The sequence below is a fragment of the Nelumbo nucifera genome, chromosome 5 (genome assembly GCF_055504915.1).
Source record: "Nelumbo nucifera cultivar China Antique chromosome 5, China Antique-T2T, whole genome shotgun sequence".
Lineage (NCBI taxonomy): Eukaryota > Viridiplantae > Streptophyta > Magnoliopsida > Proteales > Nelumbonaceae > Nelumbo > Nelumbo nucifera.
In genome coordinates, this window is record NC_142653.1 from 5700010 (window position 1) to 5724578 (window position 24569).

The 24569-nt window shown below is 41.9% G+C and overlaps 2 protein-coding genes across 10 annotated transcripts in view; both read right to left on the bottom strand.

Moving 5' to 3' along the window:
- Window positions 1–4938, bottom strand: part of LOC104589141 (hyperosmolality-gated Ca2+ permeable channel 2.1-like) — a 126543-nt gene extending 121605 nt beyond the window's left edge. For 2 of the 9 annotated variants that reach the window (XM_088888384.1, XM_088888378.1), the window contains exons 1-4: window positions 4493–4806; window positions 4258–4347; window positions 3184–3274; window positions 2670–3099 (exon numbers count right to left, since the gene is read on the bottom strand). In XM_088888384.1, coding sequence (XP_088744510.1) covers window positions 2670–2950 — 281 coding nt within the window. In that variant the 5' untranslated portion in view covers window positions 2951–3099; window positions 3184–3274; window positions 4258–4347; window positions 4493–4806. The other 7 variants (XM_088888380.1, XM_088888381.1, XM_088888377.1 and 4 more) reach the window with 7 other exon arrangements.
- A 16891-nt stretch (window positions 4939–21829) lies between these two features.
- On the bottom strand, window positions 21830–24336 carry LOC104609198 (1-aminocyclopropane-1-carboxylate synthase 3-like). The gene is made up of 4 exons (XM_010275455.2): window positions 24053–24336; window positions 23787–23918; window positions 23521–23681; window positions 21830–23404 (listed from the first exon to the last, which is right to left on the bottom strand). The coding sequence occupies exons 1-4, from the start codon at window positions 24197–24199 to the stop codon at window positions 22420–22422; spliced, it is 1425 nt and encodes a 474-aa protein (XP_010273757.1). The 5' UTR covers window positions 24200–24336; the 3' UTR covers window positions 21830–22419.
- Window positions 24337–24569: the final 233 nt, after the last annotated feature.

The window sequence follows — 24569 nt, forward strand, 5'->3', positions numbered from 1 at the left end:
GGTTGATCACTCAGTGTTCAGCTATGACTCAGAAGCTGGGAAGATTTTATTAGTGGTCTATGTGGATGATATTGTCATCACTGGTAGTGATAAATTGGGGATTGGCAAACTAAAGGTATTTCTGCAAAATCATTTTCAAACAAAAGACCTTGGAACATTAAAGTATTTCTTGGGAATAGAGGTTGCCAGGTCAAAACAAGTGTGAATCTGTGCCAAAGGAAATATGTCCTTGATCTATTGGAAGAAACAGGACTGTTAGGTGCAAAACCGATTAAGACCCCTATGGAACTAAATGTTAAGTTGAGCAGTGATACAGGAGAAGTATTTGAAGATCCTGGAAGGTATAGACGACTAGTGGGAAAGCTGAACTATCTGACTATCACGAGACCCAACATCTCCTTTGCAGTCAGTGTGGTGAGCCAATTCATGCAGAATCCTCGTATACCTCACCGGGATGCAGTCCTTAGAATTGTGAGGTATCTGAAAGGAGCTCCAGGCCGTGGGCTATTGTATAAACCAGGAGGAAAACTTGAAGTAGTTGGGTATACAGATGCAGACTGGGTAGGCTCAGTGAGTGACAGAAGATCTACTACAGGTTATTGCACATTTCTGGGAGGAAATCTTGTGACATGGAAGAGTAAAAAGCAGACGGTTGTAGCCAGAAGCAGTGCTGAAGCCGAATATAGGGCCATGGCTCACACTACCTGTGAATTAGTGTGGTTGAGGAATCTCCTACAAGAAATTGGGTTTCACATGGATAAACCTATGAAATTGTACTGTGACAACCAAGCTGCACTCCATATCTCATCCAATCCTGTCTTTCATGAGAGAACAAAGCACATAGAGGTTGATTGCCACTTTGTGAGAGAGAAGGTTCTTGCCGGAGAGATAAATACAGAACATGTGGGCTCCAATGACCAGTGGGCAGATTTGTTTACAAAAGCTCTAAGCTCAGGGAAAGTGAACTATCTATGTAACAAGCTGGGATTATATGACATATATTCTCCAACTTGAGGGGGAGTGTTAAGATGTGCCGAATAGGGGTAGTTTAGTCTTCTTCTGTTTATTAAGTAACTTGCTTATGTGGCAGTGTTATTAGAGTTACTCTGCCCCACACTTAAGTAAGGGCATTTTTGTCTTTGTAAACATTATTAGAATCTAATATAGATTAAGGGGGTCGACTGGATGGGTTAACCATCAAATTTTCGACAAACCCTTCTTCTTCTTCTTCTTCTTCTTCTTCTTCTTCTTCTTCTTCTTCTTCTTCTGCTTCTTCTCCTCTTCCTGTTCGGACTACTGTAGCAGCAGTCAAAACATTGGTGTTCTCTCTATTTATTCTTCTTATCTTCTCTCCATGGTTTACTATTCTATAATATGTTAGTTGGCATGGTATTAGAGTAATTTTATGTTGTTTAACACGGTCCATCCTTGAAAATAAAGATATGCATCTTCCCCTATGGCCCAGACATGGATACAGATACAGGAAGATAGATCTGGGAAATAGGGATATGACTCATTTTTTTTTTAATCTCAGAGACGGATACAAGTATGAGCATCCCATGTAATATGCTTATACCATGGTTCATAATATCAGTGATATTTGGCAAAATTTCCCCAAAATATCCCCATTTTGCTAGGTGGTGATATGAAATCCTTCAGGATTTTTTTTTTCAAATATCCCCGACATTTTCACAATATTTCAGATTCCATTGATAGGCTATATATTTGAGGTTTAGAATTTTAGAATATTATTAAAAACTTTTCAATATTTCACTAAAATCATCATTTAAAAAAATATGTTCCTAAAAGAACTAACAGGGGATTGGTGATTGGATAATTGGCTTACTATTTTAGATATGGTTCACTTACTAAGTCACTATAATTCAAAAGAAAAAGAAAAATGCATACAACTACAAAAGAGTATTCTCAATGTAATCAAAACAGACAGTGACGATAAAGACAAAAGTGAAAATGGCAAGTAACTGATATATTTAAGGAAGAGATGATGGCTATAGGCCAAAAAGGAGACAAAGAGAAAGATGCCTATTACAGTCTCTTAATCTTCTCCCATTTGACTTCTACAGTTCTTTGCTATGGTTTTTTGAGCCTTAAATGTGCAATTATATTTCTTCTAATGATTTCTTGGAGGTTCATTAACTAGTTCTACATTTCTACAAAACTTTCCTAATCTTTTAGATTTTCCAAATATCTTATCGAAATTAGTGAAATATCTCCAAAATTTCTCCAACTCTACATGGTGAAATGTCCACTGATATTGAAATTGTGAAATATGCTTATATCATTCTTGCACATCTAGATTTTAGATCCAAGTGCCACTTCTCAAATTTTAAGTCTTGCAAGTTTAATTAAATTTCTAACATGTACAGATTTTTTATAGTACGTTTTATTAAAACCTACTGTTTTACATATTTTAAAAGCATTCATGCTATAGAGATCATATAGAAGTCAATGCAGTATCGAGTAAATATGTGTGCAACACCAGTATGCTAGGCATGTACAAACATCTGGGTATCATATATCTTCCCAGTCAGCGCACAAAGAATAGTACCACCAGTAACATGCAATGCATATGTTGGTCATGAGGGGAAAAAATGCATATCTATCAACTTTATTGGATGGAAGTTTCAGGAAGGTGAGATGTTAATCACCTGAAAACAAGTATTCTGAAGAAAACCACAGCATCCAAACCACCAATGGCCAAGATTTCATCTTCAGATGTCTCCCAGGCTTTCAAAATCCAGCTAAGAGAAGGAACTAACCTCTTTAAGCATATAAATTCATTGCGTTTTATGTTTTCTTGAGCAAGCCTCCGGCCAAAGTAGACACAAACATTTGCTGGTTGTTTTCTCAGGACAGAATACAATGACAAAAGCAGCACACACATGCCTATATTGATACCTGCAGAGGTTAAGAGAGCAGAGACTTTCATCTCTGTCCACTACAAGTAGAACTCTTAGGCATCATCCTGCCTAAAGCCACATATAGACTTGAAGATTTCTTCCATTGGATGAGACAATTTCTAAAGGATAACCACTGCTGGAAAATGGATTAACTTTCCTTGACACAAAACGCAAGATGCTGAAAATGTAATAAGTATATCAGTGAATGTGAAAGTGCAGATGAACCCATATGACAAAATAAAACTACAACCTCAACTTTTACCTCTTAAACAGTGATTAGGATATACTGAAGCTTGTTCAGGTACTAATACAATTATTCAAACTTAAAGACAAAGCTTATTGCAATAAAGAACCTGAAAGATGAACGCCCATATTCAGAATTTTAATATGCTAAAGTTTAACACTTTGTATATAATATTGTGGGGAAAAACTAAGAAGTAACCGCATATGCAACAGTTTGAATCAGTTATCTATCAACAAGAAGACATAGAAACACAACACTGCAATCACTACATAGAAGCTTTCAGTAAATGGGCATTTGGGCAGTAATTTGAAGTTGAAGAACAATATAAGTCGTAAAGTTTTTCTATATGTGATTCAAGGCAAATAACAAAAAAGACAGGATTTGGAAATGCTAATGAACATAGCTCACACTGATATGATATTTCATCATTTAGAGGACCTGGGCGTCTAATTAGCATCAGACATAAGCAATGGGAAACCTCCCTTTTTCACAAGGAAAAGAAGTGAGTTTAATGATATGAATTCCAAGGAGCAAATATTGGTTCAATTCCGTTCTATCAATCACAATAACATAGAGCAGCTTGGGCATTTATTCTTCATTAGTTTTGGCCCACTTTTAGACCGCCTGCATTGTTGACTCAGGGCACCCTCGATAGTTAAACACAGAAAGGAATTTCCCCCAAATAACCTATTCTAACACTTAACCATGAAACTCCAGAACATTATCCATCTCTGATTTTCAGACTGCTCTACTGATAAAGGAGCGTCTTGCATTTTCCAAATACTATACCATAAGCCAAATCATAAGAAACAGTTTATTCTTTTCCATACACAATGCACTTTTACTACAGAAGATTTTCAAGTAAGCAAAGAAACTTTAGTTCCAATTTTCCATATCTAGAACTTATAAGTCTTGAAACTAAGGGCAATACTAGAAGACAAAAAAAAAAAAAAAGAAAAGAAAAGAAAAGAAACCAAAAGTGAACGACCAAAAATCTTAGCAAAAGTAGCAACAAATTAGCGACCTATAAGTCAAAGGCACAGTTTTCTCTCCGTCACCAATACATCGTAGAACAATGGTAAAGACACTTGCCTCTATTTAAAAGTAGAAACAATATCGGTCGAGTTTTCTGTTGAACGTTCCAGAGAAGTAAGAAGTATGGATTGGACAGTGTAGGAATTTCTTATCAAATTGAAAAAAAAAACAAAATGAAAAAATTGGGCGAAATAGAAATCCATCCAGAGATCATACAACAGAGTTATCTATATGTATTTAAAATTTACGAATCAAAGAGCAGGAGCTAACAAACAAAAAAAGAAAAAAATACCTCTAGCCCTATGGGAATCAGAATTGACGATGACGGGAATCATAGAACAAAAACACGGAAACGGATTCTTGAAACGCAATCAAGTATAGGAATAAATCAAAACAAGTCTTCTAAGAAAAGCGACGAGGAACCAAAAGCCAAAAAAACCGAAATGGAGAAATTGCGTTAAGAGTCATCCAACATTTTCACACTCAATCGGATTGTTAAGAAGAGAAAGAAAAGAAAGGTCTCTCTCCCTTTGACAACAACAAAAGGAAAATGATAGAAACCCGTTCGGGGTTCGCCTTCGCAAGTCCGCACCATTAAGCAATCGCACTCTGGAGAAGCCCTCCGGCAGGCGCCGTGTTAAGTGTTGGTTGGGTGGACGGACCACGCCAGCAGGCGGTATAAGCACGTGGACGGGGAAGACGACGTGACCTGGACTTGTGATGCAATATGTTAAACTGCCATTAACTAACTGTCCTTGTCACCTTTGTTGGCTGGCTGGCTCCAAACAACTGAATCAAGCAACAACGGAGCGGACACGAGGATACTTTCTTGCATCGCGATGCATCATACTAAATTGTACCCACTGTTCTAAATTCCATTTTTCGTGAAACCTGCTGATAAGGCATTTGATTAAAATTCTGCTCAAAAGTAATCAGAATTTATAACTGAAATACACATAATTATTCATAATTTTCACATATTAATTCTCATGATCACAAAAAAATATTCAGAATCGACGATGCAGCGTAACGAAGAAAATGAAAGTTGAAAATTGAAAATACGTGCATCTGCTTGTTATAATTGAATTGAGCCTTGAAATGTGAACCGCTGCTTGATGCACAATGTACGGTTTGAAAACCATGAAGTTGCTCTAATTAATGAATTCTGAAACACCAAATCAGCCTTCGTGAACCATCAAATTGCATACGAGTTACAGCGACAGGATTCCCTGCAAGTTCTCCGCAAACTGTAAAACCATGGAAATCCTACTGTACATTTGGAATATCCGTGCATTTAAAATATGTACGAAGGATGATGTGCGGTGGATGTTATTGGAGGAAAATTTTTGCTTGCGGGAGATTCGGGATCGAGTTAACGACCGTTTTCTTCCGTACGAAGTAAGAAATGAGTTGGATGACACGTGAGATATATGTGAAAGAAGTCAATGACACGGCAACACGGTGATGCGTTGTATAGGGGACCCCTGCATTACCAGAGCAATCACAGTTGTGGGCAGTATTCAGTAGACAACTAAGGGTGATCATTCCTGGCCCGGCCCAGCCCAGCCCAGACCGCAAATTTTCGGGACTGGGCCCAGGATTTTATATGCCAAGTTCGGCCTGGTTCAGGCCCGCATCAAGCCCTGAAATTTTTGGGCTGAGCTGGGCCTGACACTCCAAGTTCGGTATGGTAAGAGTATCATACCATGTGTCTAATTTTTTCCTATATTTTTGTAATTTTTTATATTTATTTATATTTTAAATATTTTATTACCTAACTATAATTTCATAGGTTGATCAATTTGATTAGAATGGTTGAATTGTTTAGCCACTAGTTGGATAAAGAATGATTTTGTTTTTGAGTTAGTTTTAAAAAATATGAGATTATATTGTTAAAATATTGGCATATATCTAATTAGTAACATTTATTAGTGAAAATAACTTAAATATAGGATTTAATAAGAGAAAATGAGAGTTAATGCCTTATGTATAAAAGACCTAATGAGAGAGGATTAAATGAGACAGAAACTGAAAAGTAATAATTGAACTTACATTTTCATCCCTTACAATTAGAGATGGACTAAATACACAAATATGGGTATTTTAGAAGCCGTTAAAACTATAATAAGATGATCTCTATACCCTTTCTCAAACAAAAAAATAGAAGATAATTTTAATCCAAAAAAACTTTTACTCTACATCTGCACTTTTATATATAGTATAGATATTATATTTAATTTAATTTAATTCAATTTAAAATTAAAATTTTAAATAATTAAATTCATATTATTAAATATCATAAACCTGAAAAGCCCATAAGCCTGGCTGCCCAGGGCTTGGGCTTGCAAACTAGGACCGAGGTCCAACCCATGATCACCCTACAACTGAGTAGCGCAAGGGAGAGAAGAAAAATAAAGATGGCATGAACTTTGTAGCGATTGAAGCAATTTCTCTTTGCAGATGGAATCGGTTTGAGGTGAAATGACAAACCACAAATGTAGACTGTGCAGAAGATAATAGAGGTGGCGTGCTAACGTCAAGAAAGGTAAATTACAAATACCCCTCAACTTTCATTTGCGACATAGGCCTCCCTAAACTTTTACTTTACGATAATACCTTCCTCCGTAAGAGTTATGCCGGTTAACTTTAAGAAAAAAAAGAGATTCTCATTCAGATGTTTAAAAAATTTTAAATTTTTAAACTACTCTTTTTAGTTATTTATGATTCAATTAATTATATATATATATATATATATATATAATATTGAAGTATTCTCAATTGCTCTAATAGATTCATAGAGATTTTTTGTTGGACCCAACATTCACATGAAATGGTCGAGGTTTCTTTTTTGATGAGGAAAATTTTTTACCTACCAATTTTTCCCATTTCTTTGGTGTTTATTTTATGCCCCACCCCTTCCCTCAATGTAGAAATGGATTAATGATCAAGAATTTGAAAAAGGGAATATGTATAGTGCCAAAAACACATGATAACAAAAAGGCTTGACCAATTACCCCTGTTGAATTTTGATGAAAACCCACCTGATCGGTTAGCACTTATATGCTGTCATTGATTGGTTATCAGTTTTTTAGTATCATGTCTTCCCAACATCATAGTTAAACCCTTTAAAATAACTTGTTTCCTACGTCAATGAAATGATTCTGGTTATTTTAGCTAATTTTGTGTGGATAAAATAGAAATATTTTTGGATCAATTAGGGTCTAAGATAAAATGGGTGAGGAAAAGAAAATAAAGAAAGCTTAAGTGGGTATTTTGATAATTTAATGCATTTTGTCACTTGATTTAACAATCAAAGGTATTTATTGCAAAGTAAAAGTTCAAAGAGGGTATTTTTCACAAGTGAAAATTTATAGGGTAATTGTCACTAACTTCATAATATAGGAGGGTCTTTATAATTTACTCAAGAAGAAAATATAGGTGGCAAGATCATGTAAAAAGATTAGTAGCTAGGAGTGCTGACTGTGACAAAGAATAAGACTGAAAAATTCAAACTTAATTTCAAAGCCAAACTTGAGTTCCGGATTGATGATCCAATGAGATGGGCCACTCAGCCCATATTGACGCACAAGGTCGATGAGTGGGTATGGATGTGGTTTCAAGTTGGTGGGTCAAATGGGTTTGAGTAAAAATTGCCAATCCTAGCATTGTATAGTCATGCTTTAATTTTATTTTTCAGAATAAATAATTTTGCATTACTTTCAACTAATATAATGCAGCGGAATGACACATTGCAACTCATAGTTGTTAGGTATTTCATCTTCTTTTAAGAGTGCTATCAAAATATATATCCTACCTAATTTGGATTAACTGAATGTGATGATTGTGAAATCAATAATAATATTTCACGTCAATAATCAATTTATAAGCCTTACTGTGAGAGGTATGGATCCTCCTGTATTTCATTTATGGTGTGAAAAATTATCATTGATTCCAAAACCCACTAAACAGAAATCACGTTAAGCTAATCCTTTGTCATCCCTAAACCCTTTATGTACGTCACTTTAAATCTATCAAAATGAACTGACATATTAATACATTGATCATAGATATATAATCTTCTAAGACCACCCGCCCCTTAGTAGAAACTCTTAATGACAACACTTCAGCCACCAGTTCAGCATCAGCACATGTCATTACTAGAACGTGCTTCCATCCGTGATCCAAATTTTTCTGTAGGGCCCTTGGAACTTTTCTCCATTCGACTTCCAAACTATTAACTGCCCTACATTCCAGCCAACTACGTAAAGGACTTGATCGTTTGAGTGAAGGCATAAGAGTCTTGTAGTTGCTCTTCCTGTTAAAGGATCAAAAGAATCTTCCACCATCCATTTGAATTTATATTTCTCCTGAACCTGCTGCCTAGTTCCCACAATCTTTTGATTAGTTATCATATCATCCACCAATCGTTTACTCTCCTAATGACCAAACATTGAGCATAACTTCCACTGGATTTAGCGCCTTTCCTCTGTAAAATCTGTCATTCACAATTTGGTTTGGTCTAGACTAAAAAAAGTTTGATCTGATTTACTGAATTTCAGAAACCAAACCTGTAAACCTAATATATTAACATATATAATATATATTATATTAATATTAATATTAATATTAAAATATATAATAAAATAAAGGGTAAATTATAAGGACCCCATGTATTATGGGGTCAGTGTGACAATTACCCTCCCCCCTGCCCGAACTTTCATTTGTGACAAGACCCCTAAACTTTCATTTTGCAATAAATACCCATGGTCACTAAGTTAGATGACAAAACATATTAAATTATCAGAATATCCACCTTAATTGTCCTTATTTTCTTTTCCTTGCCCTTTCTATTATATATTCTAATTGGCCCAAAAATACCTCTATTTTTCTCCAAATGAAATAATCTAAAATAATTTTTTAATTATATTTCACTGACATGAATGACTCTCTTCATCTTAAAATATAAAATTTAATACCCACAAACTTCTACCATTTCATTTGAAAATATTGAATCAGCTAGAACTCTGCAAAGATCTATTAAGAGCAACTTAAAGGACTTCAATATATATTTAGAAAACTAACTAAAAATAAATTATTCAAATAAATAAAAAAGGGGATAGTTTGGAGATTTAAAAATTCTAAACAGTTCAATGAGATTTTTTTTTTCAAAATCAATTCACGGAACTCTAACAGAGGGGGTATTTATCACAAAGTGAAAATGCAAGGGATCTTTGCCAAAAATGAAAGTTTAGGGGATAATTGTCACGAATCCATAGTACTTGGGGAAAGAGGGAAGGGGGGGGGGGGGGGTGGTTCTGTAATTTGAGAGCAAATCTGCCCCCCACAACGTCTGACAGCACATTCAATCCGTGTATTGGGAACATCTCCTGTTAATGATATCAAAAGTGATGATATCATCATCAGGAGATGTTCACAATACACGGCAGGGATGTGTTGTGGAACGTTGTGGGGGACAGATTTAAACTCCTGTAATTTACCCAAAAAACTTTTATCATACCGATTAATTGGTTGTAAGTGCTTTTTTTGGTATCATACCCTCTTGACATCATAGTGGAATACTATTAATATATACACATGAGATTATATTAATCATTTATTTCTAAATAATACTGATGTAACCGGTTTTGGTCACGTACCATTTTTTGGGATGTGTAAAATTTTTTGGCTAAGTACCTCGTGTTTGACCTGGTGGTGACGTGCCTTGGTGATGAGCTACTTGGTGGCGAACTTCCCGGGGGAGAACTGCCTGGTGGCGAACTGCCTGGTGATGCTTCCTGGTGGCGATCTGCCTAGTGGCGAACTGCCTGATGGCAAACTGCCTGATGGCGAGCTGCCTGGTGGCGAACTGCCTGGTGGCGCTGCCTGATGGCGAACTGCCCGGTGACGAACTGCCTGATGGCGAACTGCCTGGTGGTGAACTGCCTGATGGCGAACTGCCTGATGGTGAACTGCCTGGTGGCGAACTGCCTGATGGCGAATTGCCTGGTGGCGCTGCCTGATGGCGAACTGCCTGGTGACGAACTGCCTGATGGCGAACTGCCTGGTGACGAACTGCCTGATGGCGAACTGCTTGGTGGCGAACTGCCCAGTAGTGCTCCCTGGTGGCGAACTGCCTGATGGCGAACTACCTGGTGGCGAACTACCTGGTAGTGCTCCCTGATGGCGAACTCGTCACTTGACTTGCTCCTAGGCGGTCTGCAACTCAGAGGATGGTGGAGTTCCCTGGTGCAGCGCTACCCGACTACCCCCTGCGTGAGGTGATTTTCTCTCCTTTGTAGACGGCGGGAGCTGAGGGACCTGCGGGAACTGAATCAGAGGACCCGGGGGTATTTTCTCGACGGGGACTCTCCGATGCCTAAATTAGCATTCTGATTACAGAGGGCTTGGAGAGAAATGAGAGAGCTAGAGAGAGGGGGTTACCATACTCTTTTTTCTCCCCCTCTGGCTTTGGGGGTCGGAGTCCTTATAATGGTGCCCTCGCGGGTTAGTTGGGTAAAAAGCCTTCAAATGGTAAGACGTCATATCCCGTCAGAACCGGGGTACGGTGATGAACTCCTCGAGGTTGTCAGGTCGGCGCCTGTCAGTCGACGGATCGGTGTCCGGGCCAGGTCGCCAGGCCGGCGCTTGTGTCAGGGTCAGGTCACCAGGTCGGCGCCTGTGTCCGGGTCATGTTGTCAGGTCGGCGCCTGTGTCCGGGCCAGATTGCCAGGTCGACGCATGTGTCAGTCGGCGGGTCGGTGTCCGGCCAGGTTGCCAGGTCGACGCCTGTGTCCGGATCATGTTGTCAAGTCGGCGCCTGTGTCCGAGCCAGATCGCCAGGTCGGCGCATGTGTCAGTCGACGGGTCGGTGTCCGGCCAGGTTGCCAGGTCGGCGCCTGTGTCGGGGTCAGGTCATCAGGTCGGCGCCTGTGTCCGGGCCAGATCGCCAGGTCGGCGCATGTGTCAGTCGGCGGGTCGGTGTCCGGCCAGGTTGCCAGGTCGGCGCCTGTGTCCGGGTCAGGTCACCAGGTCGGCGCATGTGTCAGTCGGCGGGTCGGTGTCTGGCCAGGTTGCCAGGTCGGCGCCTGTGTCCGAGTCAGGTCATCAGGTTGGCGCCTGTGTCCGGGTCATGTTGTCAGGTCGGCACCTGTGTCCGGGCCAGATCACCAGGTCGGCGCATGTGGCAGGCTCATCCGGCCAGGTCGCGCAGTTCACGCAGGCCGCGCGCAGACCGTGCCAGGTCGCGCGCAGGCCGCGCCAGGTCGCGCCAAGCCAGCCAGACCGGCGCCCGGGGGGGGACCAACTTGGTAAGTTGTTGCCTGGGGGCTTGCCTAGTTGTCACGAGGTGCCACGTGTCGCAACTTCACTGGAGGACCAAATCTGCCCTCATCAAATACAATTATATTTTATTTCTTCATTTGATTCAAGGTTAGATGGTACGTATAACAATTCAATTAAATCTTATTCAAAATTAGAGATTTAAATTAACTGGTCAAATTTAAACTGAATTTGGATATTTGTTTATTCAGTCAAATTAGAATTTAGTTGAACTTTCAAAGATCCGTTGGATATCAAATACAATTCGAAACAGCATTTTTCTAATTAGATTTAAATTTAGATATGACTTAATTTGCATTAAAATTGCCCCATGTATACCCCTAATCTCAGGATGTTTTTGGCTGCAAGAAAGGATGTGATTTGGGTCGTATTAGGTTGAGCATTTTTTTTTTTTTAATTTTGATGCAGAAGCTTGTTGTTATAGAAGTTATTTGTATCACAATTCACAAAGCTTATTTGCACCATTATCGGTAGAGACGTAAAGTACTAGAGTCGCAATTTGGGCAGGCCCAACTTGAACCTAATCTAACCAATCCAAACTTTTTCATGGCATGGAATTTAAGTTTACAAGCTTCGAAGTTAGGTCTTGGTTTAAAGCTCAGGTTTGACCTGAATTTGGGTTTAGGTTGAGACTTTAGATAGTCCAAGTCCAATCTGACAGAACCCAAGTCTGTCTTATACGATATTGTATAATATGTAAATATGTATATTATGTATTTGTCTGAACTCCACTCAAGTAATGTTAGATTATTGGTAAACTTAAGCTTGACCTCATGTTTGGCCAAGCCCAAGATCTAAGCCTTGGGGTTGGGCCTAACTTGACTCTGAACTTAACCCAACTCTCCCACAGTTGCATCCGTATTATCAAGTAAAAATGGTATTTATCTCAATTGTCGATCATACCACCCTGGTTTGGGACCATGAGGGCATGAAACGACCTTAAGTGTGGTATTTCTTGGAGCAGAAGTCGATCATACTGGGTATAAGAAATATATCCTAATAGACCAAAAACCCAACTTTTACACCTGTCTCATAAAATACTCTAACATATCAAATCCATTGTTAGGTAATAAAATCTCTCTCTCTCTCCTAAACATGTAATATTTCATTTCCTTGGGCCTAAGACCCAGGTCAAATTCAGCCCAATGCTTTTGGATCAAACCCAACCTAACCAAACTATGTATATGTATATATAGGTAGCCTCAAGTGTGCTCAAGCTGGCATAAAACTCTAAATCTCACAATATTGATTGATGTAACTATTTTTGGTCACGTACCATTTTTTGTGATGTATAAATTTTTTGGCTAAGTACTTCGTTGTTTGACCCGGTGGTGCGTGCCTTGGTGATGAGCTACTTGGTGGCGAACTGCCTGGTGGCGAACTGTCTGGTGGCGAGCGGCCTCGTGGCGAACTGCCTGGTAGTGCTCCCTGGTGGCGAACTGCCTGGTGGCGAACTACCTGATGGCGAACTCGTCACTTGACTTGCTCCTAGGCGGTCTGCAACTCAGAGGATGGTGAAGCTCCCTGGTGCAGTGCAACCCGACTACCCCCCGCGTGAGGTGATTTTCTCCCCTTTGTAGACGGCGGGAGCTGAGGGACCTGCGAGAACTGAATCAGAGGACCCGGGGGTATTTTCCCGGCGGGTACTCTCCGATGCCTAAGTTAGCATTCTGATTACAGAGGGCTTGGAGAGAAATGAGAGAGCTAGAGAGCGGGGGTTACCATCCTTTTCTTTCTCCCCCTTGTCTTTGGGGGTCGGAGTCCTTATATAGTGGTGCCCTCGCGGGTTAGGTGGGTGAAAAGCCTTCAAATGGTAAGACATCATATCCCGTCAGAACCGGGGTACGGTGATGAACTCCTCGAGGTTGTCAGGCTGGCGCTTGTGCCAGGCGGCCAGGTCGGCGCCTGGGCCAGGTTGTCAGGTCGGCGCCTATGTCAGTCGGCGGGTCGGTGTCCGGGCCAGGTTGCCAGGCCGGCGCCTGTGTCTTTCGGCGGGTCGGTGTCCGGGCCAGGTTGCCAGGTCAGCGCCTGTGTCCGGGTCAGGTTGTCAGGTCAGAGCCTGTGTCCGAGTCAGGTTGTCAGGTCGGCGCTTGTGTCCGGGTCAGGTTGTCAGGTCGGCGCTTGTGTCCGGGTCAGGTTTCAGGTCGGCGCCTGTGTCCGGGCCAGATTGCCAGGTCGGCACCTGTGTCCGGGCCAGGTTGCCAGGTCGGCGCCTGTGGCAGGCTGAACCGGCCAGGTCGCGTAGGCTGTGCGCAGGTCGCGCGCAGGCCACGACAGGCCGTGCGGGCCGCGCCAGGCCGCATGCAGGCCGCCCATGGGCCGCGTTCAGGTCGCCCGTGGGCCGCATGCAGGTCACGCCAGGCCAGCCAGACCGGTGCCCGGGGGGGACACCAACTTGGTAAGTTGTTGCCTGGGTGCTTGCCTAGTTGTCACGAGGTGCCACATGTCGCAATTTCACTGAAGGGCCAAATCTACCCTCATCAATTGCCCCCCACTCCCGAGCTGAGAGTAACTCAGCGAAGGGAGTAGATTTCTTTTGGCCCGTAAGTTGACGAGCTAGTAAGTTTTGATCCAATTCCTTAGGCTTTGGGAGCTGCCTGTATGTGGCGAGCTGCCAGTAAGACGAGGGGGTCTCCACCAGTTCAGTAGTGTAGCCCTTAGGCTCTGGGGCAACTTATAGTTCACTTTTGCTGATTTTGTTCCTGCTGAGAAAGCGACTGGATATTTAGCAATAGTGTGGCCCGCAGGCTTTGGGAGTGACTCATAGTCTACTCTTTTTTGACTTTTGCTCGTGCCGGAGAGGCGACCGGGCCTTAAGCAGTAATGTGGCCCGTAGGCTTTGGGAGTGACTCGTAGTCCACTCTTTTTTGACGTTTGCCCGTGCCGGAGAGGCGACCGGGTCTTAAGCAGTAATGTGGCCCGTAGGCTTTTTGGGAGTGACTCGTAGTCTACTCTTTTTTGACTTTTGCCCGTGTCGGAGAGGCGATCGGGTCTTAAGCAGTAATGTGGCCCGTGGGCTTTTGGGAGTGACTCGTAGTCTACTCTTTTTTGATTTTTGCCCGTGCCGGAGAGGCGGCCGGGTCTTAAGTAGTAATGTGGCCCGTAGGCTTTTGGGAGTGACTCGTAGTCTACTCTTTTTTTACTTTGCCCGTGCCGAAGAGGCGACCGGGTCTTAAGCAGTAATGTGGCCCGTAGGCTTTGCCTGTGAGGTGTCGAGCTATGATTATGCTGCATCAGCTTCGTAATGTTGGTCACCCACTCCTACAAGAAGCTACTAGGAGCTCGACCTTCGGGGGCAGCACTACTAACTTTAGGTTGCCAGCTCACACGGGAGCCTTGGAAGGTTCGATCGGTAAGGGCGCCTATGTAGTTTGTTGGCCATCAACTCCCGCAGAAGCCACGAAGAGCTCATCTTTGTAGGGGGGACCTTGCGGAGAGGACTGATGAGGTATTATCTGAATTGAAAGTAAGGTTGGTAGAGCTACTTAGTCTGTTAGCCCCCTGCATAGTTTTTGAGTTCATAAAAAATGTAAACTATAAAGTGATAGCTTCAAAAAAGTGAGGACTTAGCTTGGGTAAGATGAGAACTTAGCTTTTGTAGGATGAGAACTTAGCTTTTCGTAGCGTTTCCCACAGACAACGCCAATTGATGTAACCGTTTTTGGTCACGTACCATTTTTGTGATGTATAAATTTTTTGGCTAAGTACCTCGTTGTTTGACCCGGTGGTGACGTGCCTTGGTGATGAGCTACTTGGTGGCGAACTGCCTGGTGGTGCTCCCTGGTGGCGAACTGCCTGGTGGCGAGCGGCCTGGTGGCGAACTGCCTGGTAGTGCTCCCTGGTGGCGAACTGCCAGATGGCGAACTCGTCACTTGACTTGCTCCTAGGCGGCCTGCAACCCAAAGGATGGTGGAGCTCCCTGGTGCAGCGCAACCCGACTACCCCCCGCGTGAGGTGATTTTCTCCCCTTTATAGACGGCGAGAGCTGAGGGACCTGCGAGAACTGAATCAGAGGACCCGGGGGTATTTTCCCAGCGGGGACTCTCCGATGCCTAAGTTAGCATTCTGATTACAGAGGGCTTGGAGAGAAATGAGAGAGCTAGAGAGCGGGGGTTACTATCCTTTTTTTCTCCCCATTGTCTTTGGGGGTCGGAGTCCTTATATAGTGGTGCCCTCGCGGGTTAGGTGGGTGAAAAGCCTTCAAATGGTAAGACGTCATATCCCGTCAAAACCGGGGTACGGTGATGAACTCCTCGAGGTTGTCAGACTGGCGCTTGTGCCAGGCGGCCAGGTCGGCGCCTGGGCCAGGTTGTCAGGTCGGCGCCTATGTCAGTCTGCGGGTCGGTGTCCGCGCCAGGTTGCCAGGCCGGCGCCTGTGTCTTTCGGCGGGTCGGTGTCCGGGCCAGATTGCCAGGTCGGCGCCTGTGTCCGGGTCAGGTTGTCAGGTCGGAGCCTGTGTCCGGGTCAGGTTGTTAGGTCGACGCCTGTGTCCGGGTCAGGTTGTCAAGTCGACGCCTGTGTTCGGGCCAGATTACCAGGTCGGCGCCTGTGTCCGGGCCAGGTTGCCAGGTCGGCGCCTGTGGCAGGCTGATCCGGCCAGGTCGCGCAGGTTGCGCGCAGGCCGCGCGGGCCGCGCCAGGCCGCGTGCAGGCCGCCTGTGGGCCGCGTGCAGGTCGCCCGTGGGCCGCATGCAGGTCGCGCCAGGCCAGCCAGACCGGTGCCCAGGGGGGACACCAACTTGGTAAGTTGTTGCCTAGGTGCTTGCCTAGTTGTCACGAGGTGCCACGTGTTGCAATTTCATTGGAGGGCCAAATCTGCCCTCATCACTGATCATCCATCAAACGAGATGCCAATGGCCATACAGTTTTTTATGCATGCATGACATAAACATGAATCCTTGACAAAATGGCAAGGATTTTTTAGGACAAAAGGGTATTAGGAAGAGAAACAAGGAGACTCCTTTGAGCTCCATTCAAGGTCAGGGTCTTTTAGGCTGCCCCTACAGAGATGTTTATATGTATGTGTGTGGTGCAACTTGAGCAGGCTTAATTTAAAGAAATGTTAAAATTGGAACGGGTCCATCCAAGGTGTTCGAATCTCCGACTGCAAGCCACACCTACCCACGGAACACTACAGATGTACACTGGAGCATCTCATATATACAGCTGTAGCGTCCTGTGGGTAGATTGGGGTTAGGAGATCTGGATTGCCATCCAAGGGCCTTGGTCTATGCTGTGTAAATTCTTTAATAAATATGCAGCTGGTACCTGCCTTGCAGGTCCGTGTGTGTATTGCAAGTTCTATTACTGTGGGAATTTTTATTTTGGAGTTGGGGGTACTTGAGCAATATATGTATTTTTTGAAAAGATAAAAATATAATGTTATTACATAATTCAGACACGAATCTGCTATTCATGAGCTGTTCTCACATCTCTATCGAAGGGCATTACAACTGTTCTGGGAATATCTTTCTTATCATTCATGAGTCTAAATACACGGTGACGGTGGCCTGTGGGTAAGGATGTGGGAACAATTTGTGTTAGCAGATCACCCGTATAGATAGTAAACTGAACTTCATTAAATTTTCAACACACCCCCAACCACCAACATAACATAAAATTCATTTTTTGAGGGTCCAAGTCCAACCATTGGGCTTGCTCGTTAAGCCTTAAGAGGGTGTGATTAGTTAATTATGTGTTAATTTTGTTTCTTTAAGCCTGTGTTTGGTTTGGAAAAAGAAGGTAGGGAATCCCCACCTTTTCCTACTTTTTATTTCAAGCCAAACACAGTTAATAAAAAAACAATTGCCAGGATATATGGTCCAGATTAACAGGACTTTATGGCTGTGCTAAGGGCTGTACAGTAACTAAAATCATCTCACCCACGTCTCACTGATGTGGAGCACCGCCGTCATGTGGCATCTTTGGAAAGGCAAAGGCCATTGCTTACTGGTTACTGCTTACTGAGATGGAAAAATCTCGGGTTCTGAACTTTTATTTTTTTGGTATGGGGTTCCGGACTTAGGAGTCCAATATGGGCTACCACCTCATGACAATGCAAGTTTATCCCTCCCCCCAAAAAGAGCTAGGTACTAAGCACAAAGTCATGTAAATTTATCTTCAGTCCCAGAGGCGAGAGGCCAGATGGATCGGTTCAGTCAGATTGATTACTCACTACTTCTTCACCAACTATTGTCGTCATTTTTTGTACACGGCCGGTAAATAGAAAGTAAAGGAACATGATGAATTCGATCGGAATTCGTAACGTTCAACGACGTAAAATAATGTACGAAAATATCTGTTAGATCTCCCTTTCTACTCATTCATCCATTTCTCTCTCTTTGAGACGTCTGGATGGCTGGAGAGTGGAGGCTTTTATCGATGAATATTATTAAACCAACCAAAACGAATCGGTTATTAGATATAGCTTAGGTGACGGGATCCCCCTTTCCAAGACAATTGTAGGATGAGTTTCACCTCATTCACACTTTGTCATTGTATGTAGTTGTTGTTTGCACAACTCTGGCCGAGATATTAGGGATACTCCCTCCGCTTCAAAAGCAACAAACCAATGCCAATGTAGCAAAAGGGAATGAATGTACCAAATAGAAGTAATTATTAATGGGCATCACCATCATCGTCTTCTACCAATTACGCTTTTGTGCCTTTCCAGATTATAATTCTCTATCTCTGGGCCGGACTGGACCGGGTGCCCCGGCCGTGTTCTTGTGAGTTGTGAATGCCAATTAATTTCTTAATTTTAACAAAACCTCAAGAGTCCAAATCTAAGTCCCAAGTGACGTTCCTGCAGACATAATGAGTATCTCAAACAACAACGTAACTCTCGTGTATTACTATTACCATTTCATGTGGCGGCCGGTCATCGGTCATATATCTGGGCCATTCTTATCTTATAAACGTGGCGTGTGAGAAGGGAGAAGGAAAAAAAAAAAAAGCTAAGCCCGAACCATCCACGACCACGTTACTCAAAGACCAAAAATCCCCCCTCACAGCTACAATACTACAACAGCATGTGAGTGAAAGCATGGCGCGCATGAATAGTTTTAGACTTGGAATTGAAGGGCAGCAACAAAGAATAATCGAAGAAACAGACATAATAATGTCCAGACACTCCAGACTAGCTAATATGTAAAAATGAAGAAAGGGAGAAGTTTCATTCCTTCTTGTGTAGCCATCCACATGGAATTCCCCCCGATTTGCAGCCCAAAACCAAATGTTTCTATGTTTTCAACATGTATGAAACGGGATGGGGATGGCCCACCCCCCTTGGAAGTTGGAATTTGGTGAAAGTTGAAACCATGCAAGACAAGGTCCAATGTACAACAACTGGCCCATATTGTTCCCCATCAAAAGAACCTGGCCTGCAGCAGGTTGGTCTAACCAGGCTAGCGGGAGACACCCATCGGCCACCATATTACATGCATGCCCTGATGTTTCTACTTTATATTTCTATTTTCTAAAATTGTGGAGGTGTTTTATGTTCCTTCTTGTCTTTTATGTTTATTCCTCTTCGCGCTGATTTGAATTTTGAAGCCAGCCCACATGCCACCCATACCACTTTGTTGAGATCTTGTCCCTTAGCTAGTTAATTATCTCCGCTGCTACAAATTAAGCGGTTGACAGGTTCAAATATTGTTAGCCCCGGCCGTAGGGGGTTGGTCAATTCATGACTTGGTGGCTTTTTGTTAATTAAGCAGAATAGTGATCAATTCATATGTATCCATGGCCAATTAAGCTGTTTTCTTGATTTTGCTTTTAGGGGAAAACATTAATTTACTCATTCCACTAAGGATATATGCAACACTCTATATATGGTCTTAATATTCTATTGGTGGACACGAACCCAGTTGCCCACTACTAATTAGCATTGTATTAAACTTAATTTTTAATTAAAGTTTACATATAATGGCTTGGAGAGACGAGTTAAATCCAATGTCAGCAATTAAAGAAATTATCATGAAAGATATAATGCAGGAAAAATCCAATGTCAGCAATTATCATGAAAGAAATTAAATCCAATGTCAGCAATATATAATGCAGGAAAAATAGTTTAAGAGATTCGGAGAGACGAGTTAAAACAAATTAGATGATGTGATATGTATTAATTAATGTATTAAACATTAACTAATTAATTAGTAGCTTGGAGATTATTAAAAATCAAAATTCATTCGTTCTTAATCTGTAAGTGGAAGTGGTTCAGCAGTATTTTTTAGCCAAAACACAAATTCATTCATCAAAATAGTACAATCAATCATGGTTTTTAAAACCGGACCAGACCAGAAAAATCGGAAATTGATCATCTGATCGGTTCCATTTTTCTCTAAATCTGCTTTTTCTCTCAAAACCATTGATTTTGGTCAACAAATCACTGAACCGGCCGATTAAACATTCGAACCATTTTGATCATTTTTCAAATTTTTTATTTATTTTTGTCAGAATGGACTGGCCATTCAAATTGAACAGTCGGACCGTTCAAACTGGTAACCGAACCCCTGACCGGTTCAGTTTTAAAAACCATGCAATCAACCCCAAGATCAGAGAGTACAAAAGGCTGAGTATTTTGCAAGTTTATGGGATGCGTGGAAGATTCTTCTTGTGTATAAATTCGGATTCAATCCTCACAATACATACGAATAGGAGGTTGTTCCCAATACACGGTGTTAGAACGATTCTGATTTCTGAGGACTGAATCCAAATTACTCATGTACATGTGTAACTGAGACAATAGAGCTCGATGGTTTAGTTCAGCTGAGATATACCGAAATTCTATTGGCACATGCCCCCGTTGAATTTTGAGTCCGGTCACAAAATTAGATCAGGCGACAGCTGGGAACCGTGGGATTGGATTAGGGTTTCAAACTGATTCCACGGCTGAAACCTGGTGTACATCGTGACGGGATCTGCTCTCACAAATGAGCGCCTCACATGCACATCCATAGTGTATTGGAAACATCTCCCATAAATAATAACTAATAAGAATGGGAGATGTTCCTAATAAATGATAGGATGCGCGTGTGAGCTGTTTGTGAGACGCCAAGTTTGAGGAGCAGATCCAGTTTCGTGTGCACCTGCTTGAATTAATTAATTAATTCGGGCCCAATTATAAGTTAATGGGTAGCGTTGAAATGGGATCTGCTCCTTACACTCAGGTGCCTCATATGTACATTCACCGTGCTCTTCACATGCGCCTTCTGTGAAGAGCAGATCCAGTCTCAGTAGCGTCGGGCCAACGTACCAACGTGAGGGATGAGATCAAGTGAGGCTGCCATTTGTCACTCTTTCCCACGAACGACGAAATAATATGAGAGAGAGAGCATAGTGAATCAGTGATACATGGAGGTATTTTATATTTATAATTTACATGTTTCATCGCAAAAATAAATGAAGTGAAAGTATGCCCATGTTGATACTTGAAAGTTGAAACCATCAGCCGCATATCAATCATCATGAACATGGAAACGCATTCACAAGTTACAATGAATTTGTGTTGAGGTCATTTCACTCATGTGGTTTATATTCAAGTACGAGGCCACAACTTGTGAAATATAAAGGATAAATCTCATCAAGTACAATTAAGACGAAGAAGACGAAGAGTATAAATACAAATATCTATAATATAAATATATATAAAATGTAAGGTTTTGTATTTTGTATATTTGTATTTATATTCCTAAACTGAGTCTAAATTTAGGAAATTGATTAACTGTTTATAATATTTAGATATTGTTGTAAGGAATTCTTAGGTTTTATGACAGTTAATTACATGTGATATCACGTGATATATAGAACTCAACATCCACTTTGCAGACAAGAACATAGTCTTGTTCACAGGTTAGAAAACTTTTCCAATGGAGAAATATTGCCATCAGGAGAAGACCAGCATGGTATTATTCAAATATTTTATTTTGAAAATAAAAAATAATAGATAAAATAATTTTTTTTTTTTCATTTCCTCTAAGGAATGCTAATGGTAGAAGAGAATTTAGTTAATTGTCAAAAAATTGGAAATACTTTTAAGTGAATTTCTAAACTGTAGCGGCAAGTAAATCAATTTTCTAAATTTTTGGAATGCTTTAAAGATTTCTACAATATCAAAATACTACCTTAGCGATATCATGATCCTAATTTCATCTTTGCCACTCACTCTTAGGTTGATGTAGTACACGGACAATCACGAAGAGTAGTACCTCGCTGAAACAAGGAAATCAGAGAATTTGATGTGTTGCTATTGGCTCGGCCTCGACGTCTTGCGGCCATACCGCCATAGCAATAGATGGCCATAATTCTCGATTTTAGCTGTGCGTGTCGTAGCAAAAGTGAATTTTATTTCAACCTTGAACTCAGTGTATTTTATAAGTCTCTCACTCGAGTCAGATCTTGATTCTAGCCCAAACACACAGCCCCACCATCCTTTCCAGGCTTAATCTCCTTCCTAGCTACTCATGGTCTCATACGGCTTGAAAAACGCGCGTCGAGATTCATGACTTTCCCAAAGACAGTGAACCAAAGTCGATTGGAGGTCAAAAATTTAATAGGTCGCGTGGCAAACGTCGGCATTAATCTCACCTCTTACAGGCGACAATCCCGTCGCTGCTTTTACAAGAGCAATAATGATTATTTTAATCCAAAACTTCGTTTTGACCTAGCGAGAGAGACAGAACGAGTGGGATTGGCCGATTGAGCTTATATTCGTTCCAAAATGTAGTTTAAGTTTGAACAATTAGATGTCGCCGTAGAAACATACTAAACTAGCCACTTCTAATCTACATGCATGGACCGAGTTATCCGTCTTTCTACATAGAAAACGGACCGAACCCAAAAGGAATGAATCAAATGAGTACACATGTTGAGATAGATCTAATTAACGTTCAGGTTCGCGATCGTAAGACGACAACCGGAAAACCCACTTGGTCAATGACCTTCTTCTCGAGTTTCTGTCCAGCTGACGTTGACCTCGAGTATCAGCATGGTTGGTGGTTGTGGTGGTAGCCACGATGGAGTCGACAAAGGCCTTGATTCGTTGCATTGAGAGGTTTAGCGTCTCTTCAGTCATGTTGGCAAAGCATACACGAAACCACCCTGGTTCGGTGCAATGGCAAGAAGCCCCCGGAGAGATGTTTAGACCAACGTCGTAAAGAATTTTCTTCCACAGTTCCATCTCTGCCTCGAAACTATTAGAACTTAAGAGGTGTCTCATGTCTACCCAACAGAACAAACCGGCGTTGCTCTTCAAGCAACTGATACCGGCATTCTTTAGGCTGGAGACTAGCATGTCGTGCCGTTTCTTAAGCCTCCTCTGGTTCTCTATAATGTAGTTTTTTGCGAACTTGGTGTCGGAGAGGATGGCAGAAAGAAGATACTGGGTTTGAGAAGAGATAAGTCCAAAACTTGACATTTTGGTTGCGGTTGAGACCACAGTGACGTCGTTAGAGTAAATTGCACCCACTCGGAATCCAGGAAGACCTAGATCCTTGGACAGGCTATAGATGATATGGACCCGGTCCCAAACTTCAGTATTCTCAAGGTTTCTGTCCATTAGAACCTCTGCAACGCTTACGAACTTTGGCGAGTCAAAGACTGTTCCTGAATAAATTTCGTCACTTACTAAGTGGATTTCTTTGGCAGTGACAAAGTCAATGAGGCGGTTGAGTTCATCGCGGCTGATGGTCGTGGCCAAAGGATTGGAAGGATTGGTGATAAGAACCCCTTTAACCTTCAAATTACGTTTTTGGGCTTCTTGATAAGCTTCGTCTAGAGCAGATTGAGTAATTTGGAAGCCGTTAGAACTGTTGCATTGTATCGGGATGATCTCAACCCCGGTTCGCCATTTGAGATCTCTATCAAACCTGAGAATAATCCAAAAAAAAAACAATAAGCTAACTTATTTCATTTTTATTAGAAGATACATTATATGATCAACTAAAACAATAAGAACATCAAATAAACATGAAAAAAAGTTTACCCTGGATAGTATGGAGCAGGAAGAAGGAAAGCTTCCCCGGGTTCGGCGAGGCAAAAGATAAGCGTCTCATTAGCAGAAGTTGCACCGGCAATGAGGACCAGCTTGTTAGGATCAAAGCTTACTCTGTTTCCTCTTATCTCTGCCATGAATTCCACCAGTGCCTACATAAAGAGAAAAATGAAGATTCAATAACCATGCTACAGACCTAATTCAAGATTTCAAATTAATGGATGAGAAAAAGAATGCATGATGAGTTAAAAATTTACTTTCTTAAAATCTGGGAGGCCATGATAATCTTGAAATAGCGCGAGTTCTCTGAATATGGATTGTCCATGTCTCTTGAAACTAGCTGCGTCTGGGTTGTTCGCGAGCCACGATTCAAGAAGGTCGAACGACAGCTATATAAGAGACGGAAGTAAGAAAATGTGGTCAGCATTTGAACTGAAGGTTGCAACATTTGGATACACTTGTGGTATTGTGATGGGCTAACAGGCTAGCTAAACGCATAAAATTAAAAATAAAAGCCACATACCTGATTTTCAGCAAGGCCCATCTGAATAATTCCGGTTGGATTCCGAACATCATCGTAAGGATTCTTCTCGTATTCTTGCCATCCTAAGAAGTAAGAAGAATCTTGTCCGTGTGAGTTGCACGTGGCTTTTCTAGATAGCAACTTCATCTTCTTAATTTCTGTTCTTAGAGGAGTTGGGGAACGGAAGCGAACAAAAACAAACTGAGAGAGTTACAGAAAGAACCACAAGGTGAAGGAGAGAGCAAGCGAGTCGAGAGAGAGAGAGAGGGCGGGGGGGGGGGAGGGGGCGAGGGAAGGACAGAACCTAGGGGGGTTGGATTGAAATCTTCAAGAGGAGATTTGCTCCTTGCTCGCACTGTAAAGCATGCAAATGTGACATATATATAGGAGTCTGGGAGTCGCTCTTCGTCTCCCAAAATACTCCTCAAGAAGTAATTTCAAGGCAGTATGTATGATCCCCCGCGGTTTTGAGTTTGACCAAAGAGAGTCTCAGCTGTTTGTTGGATATTTATTTATA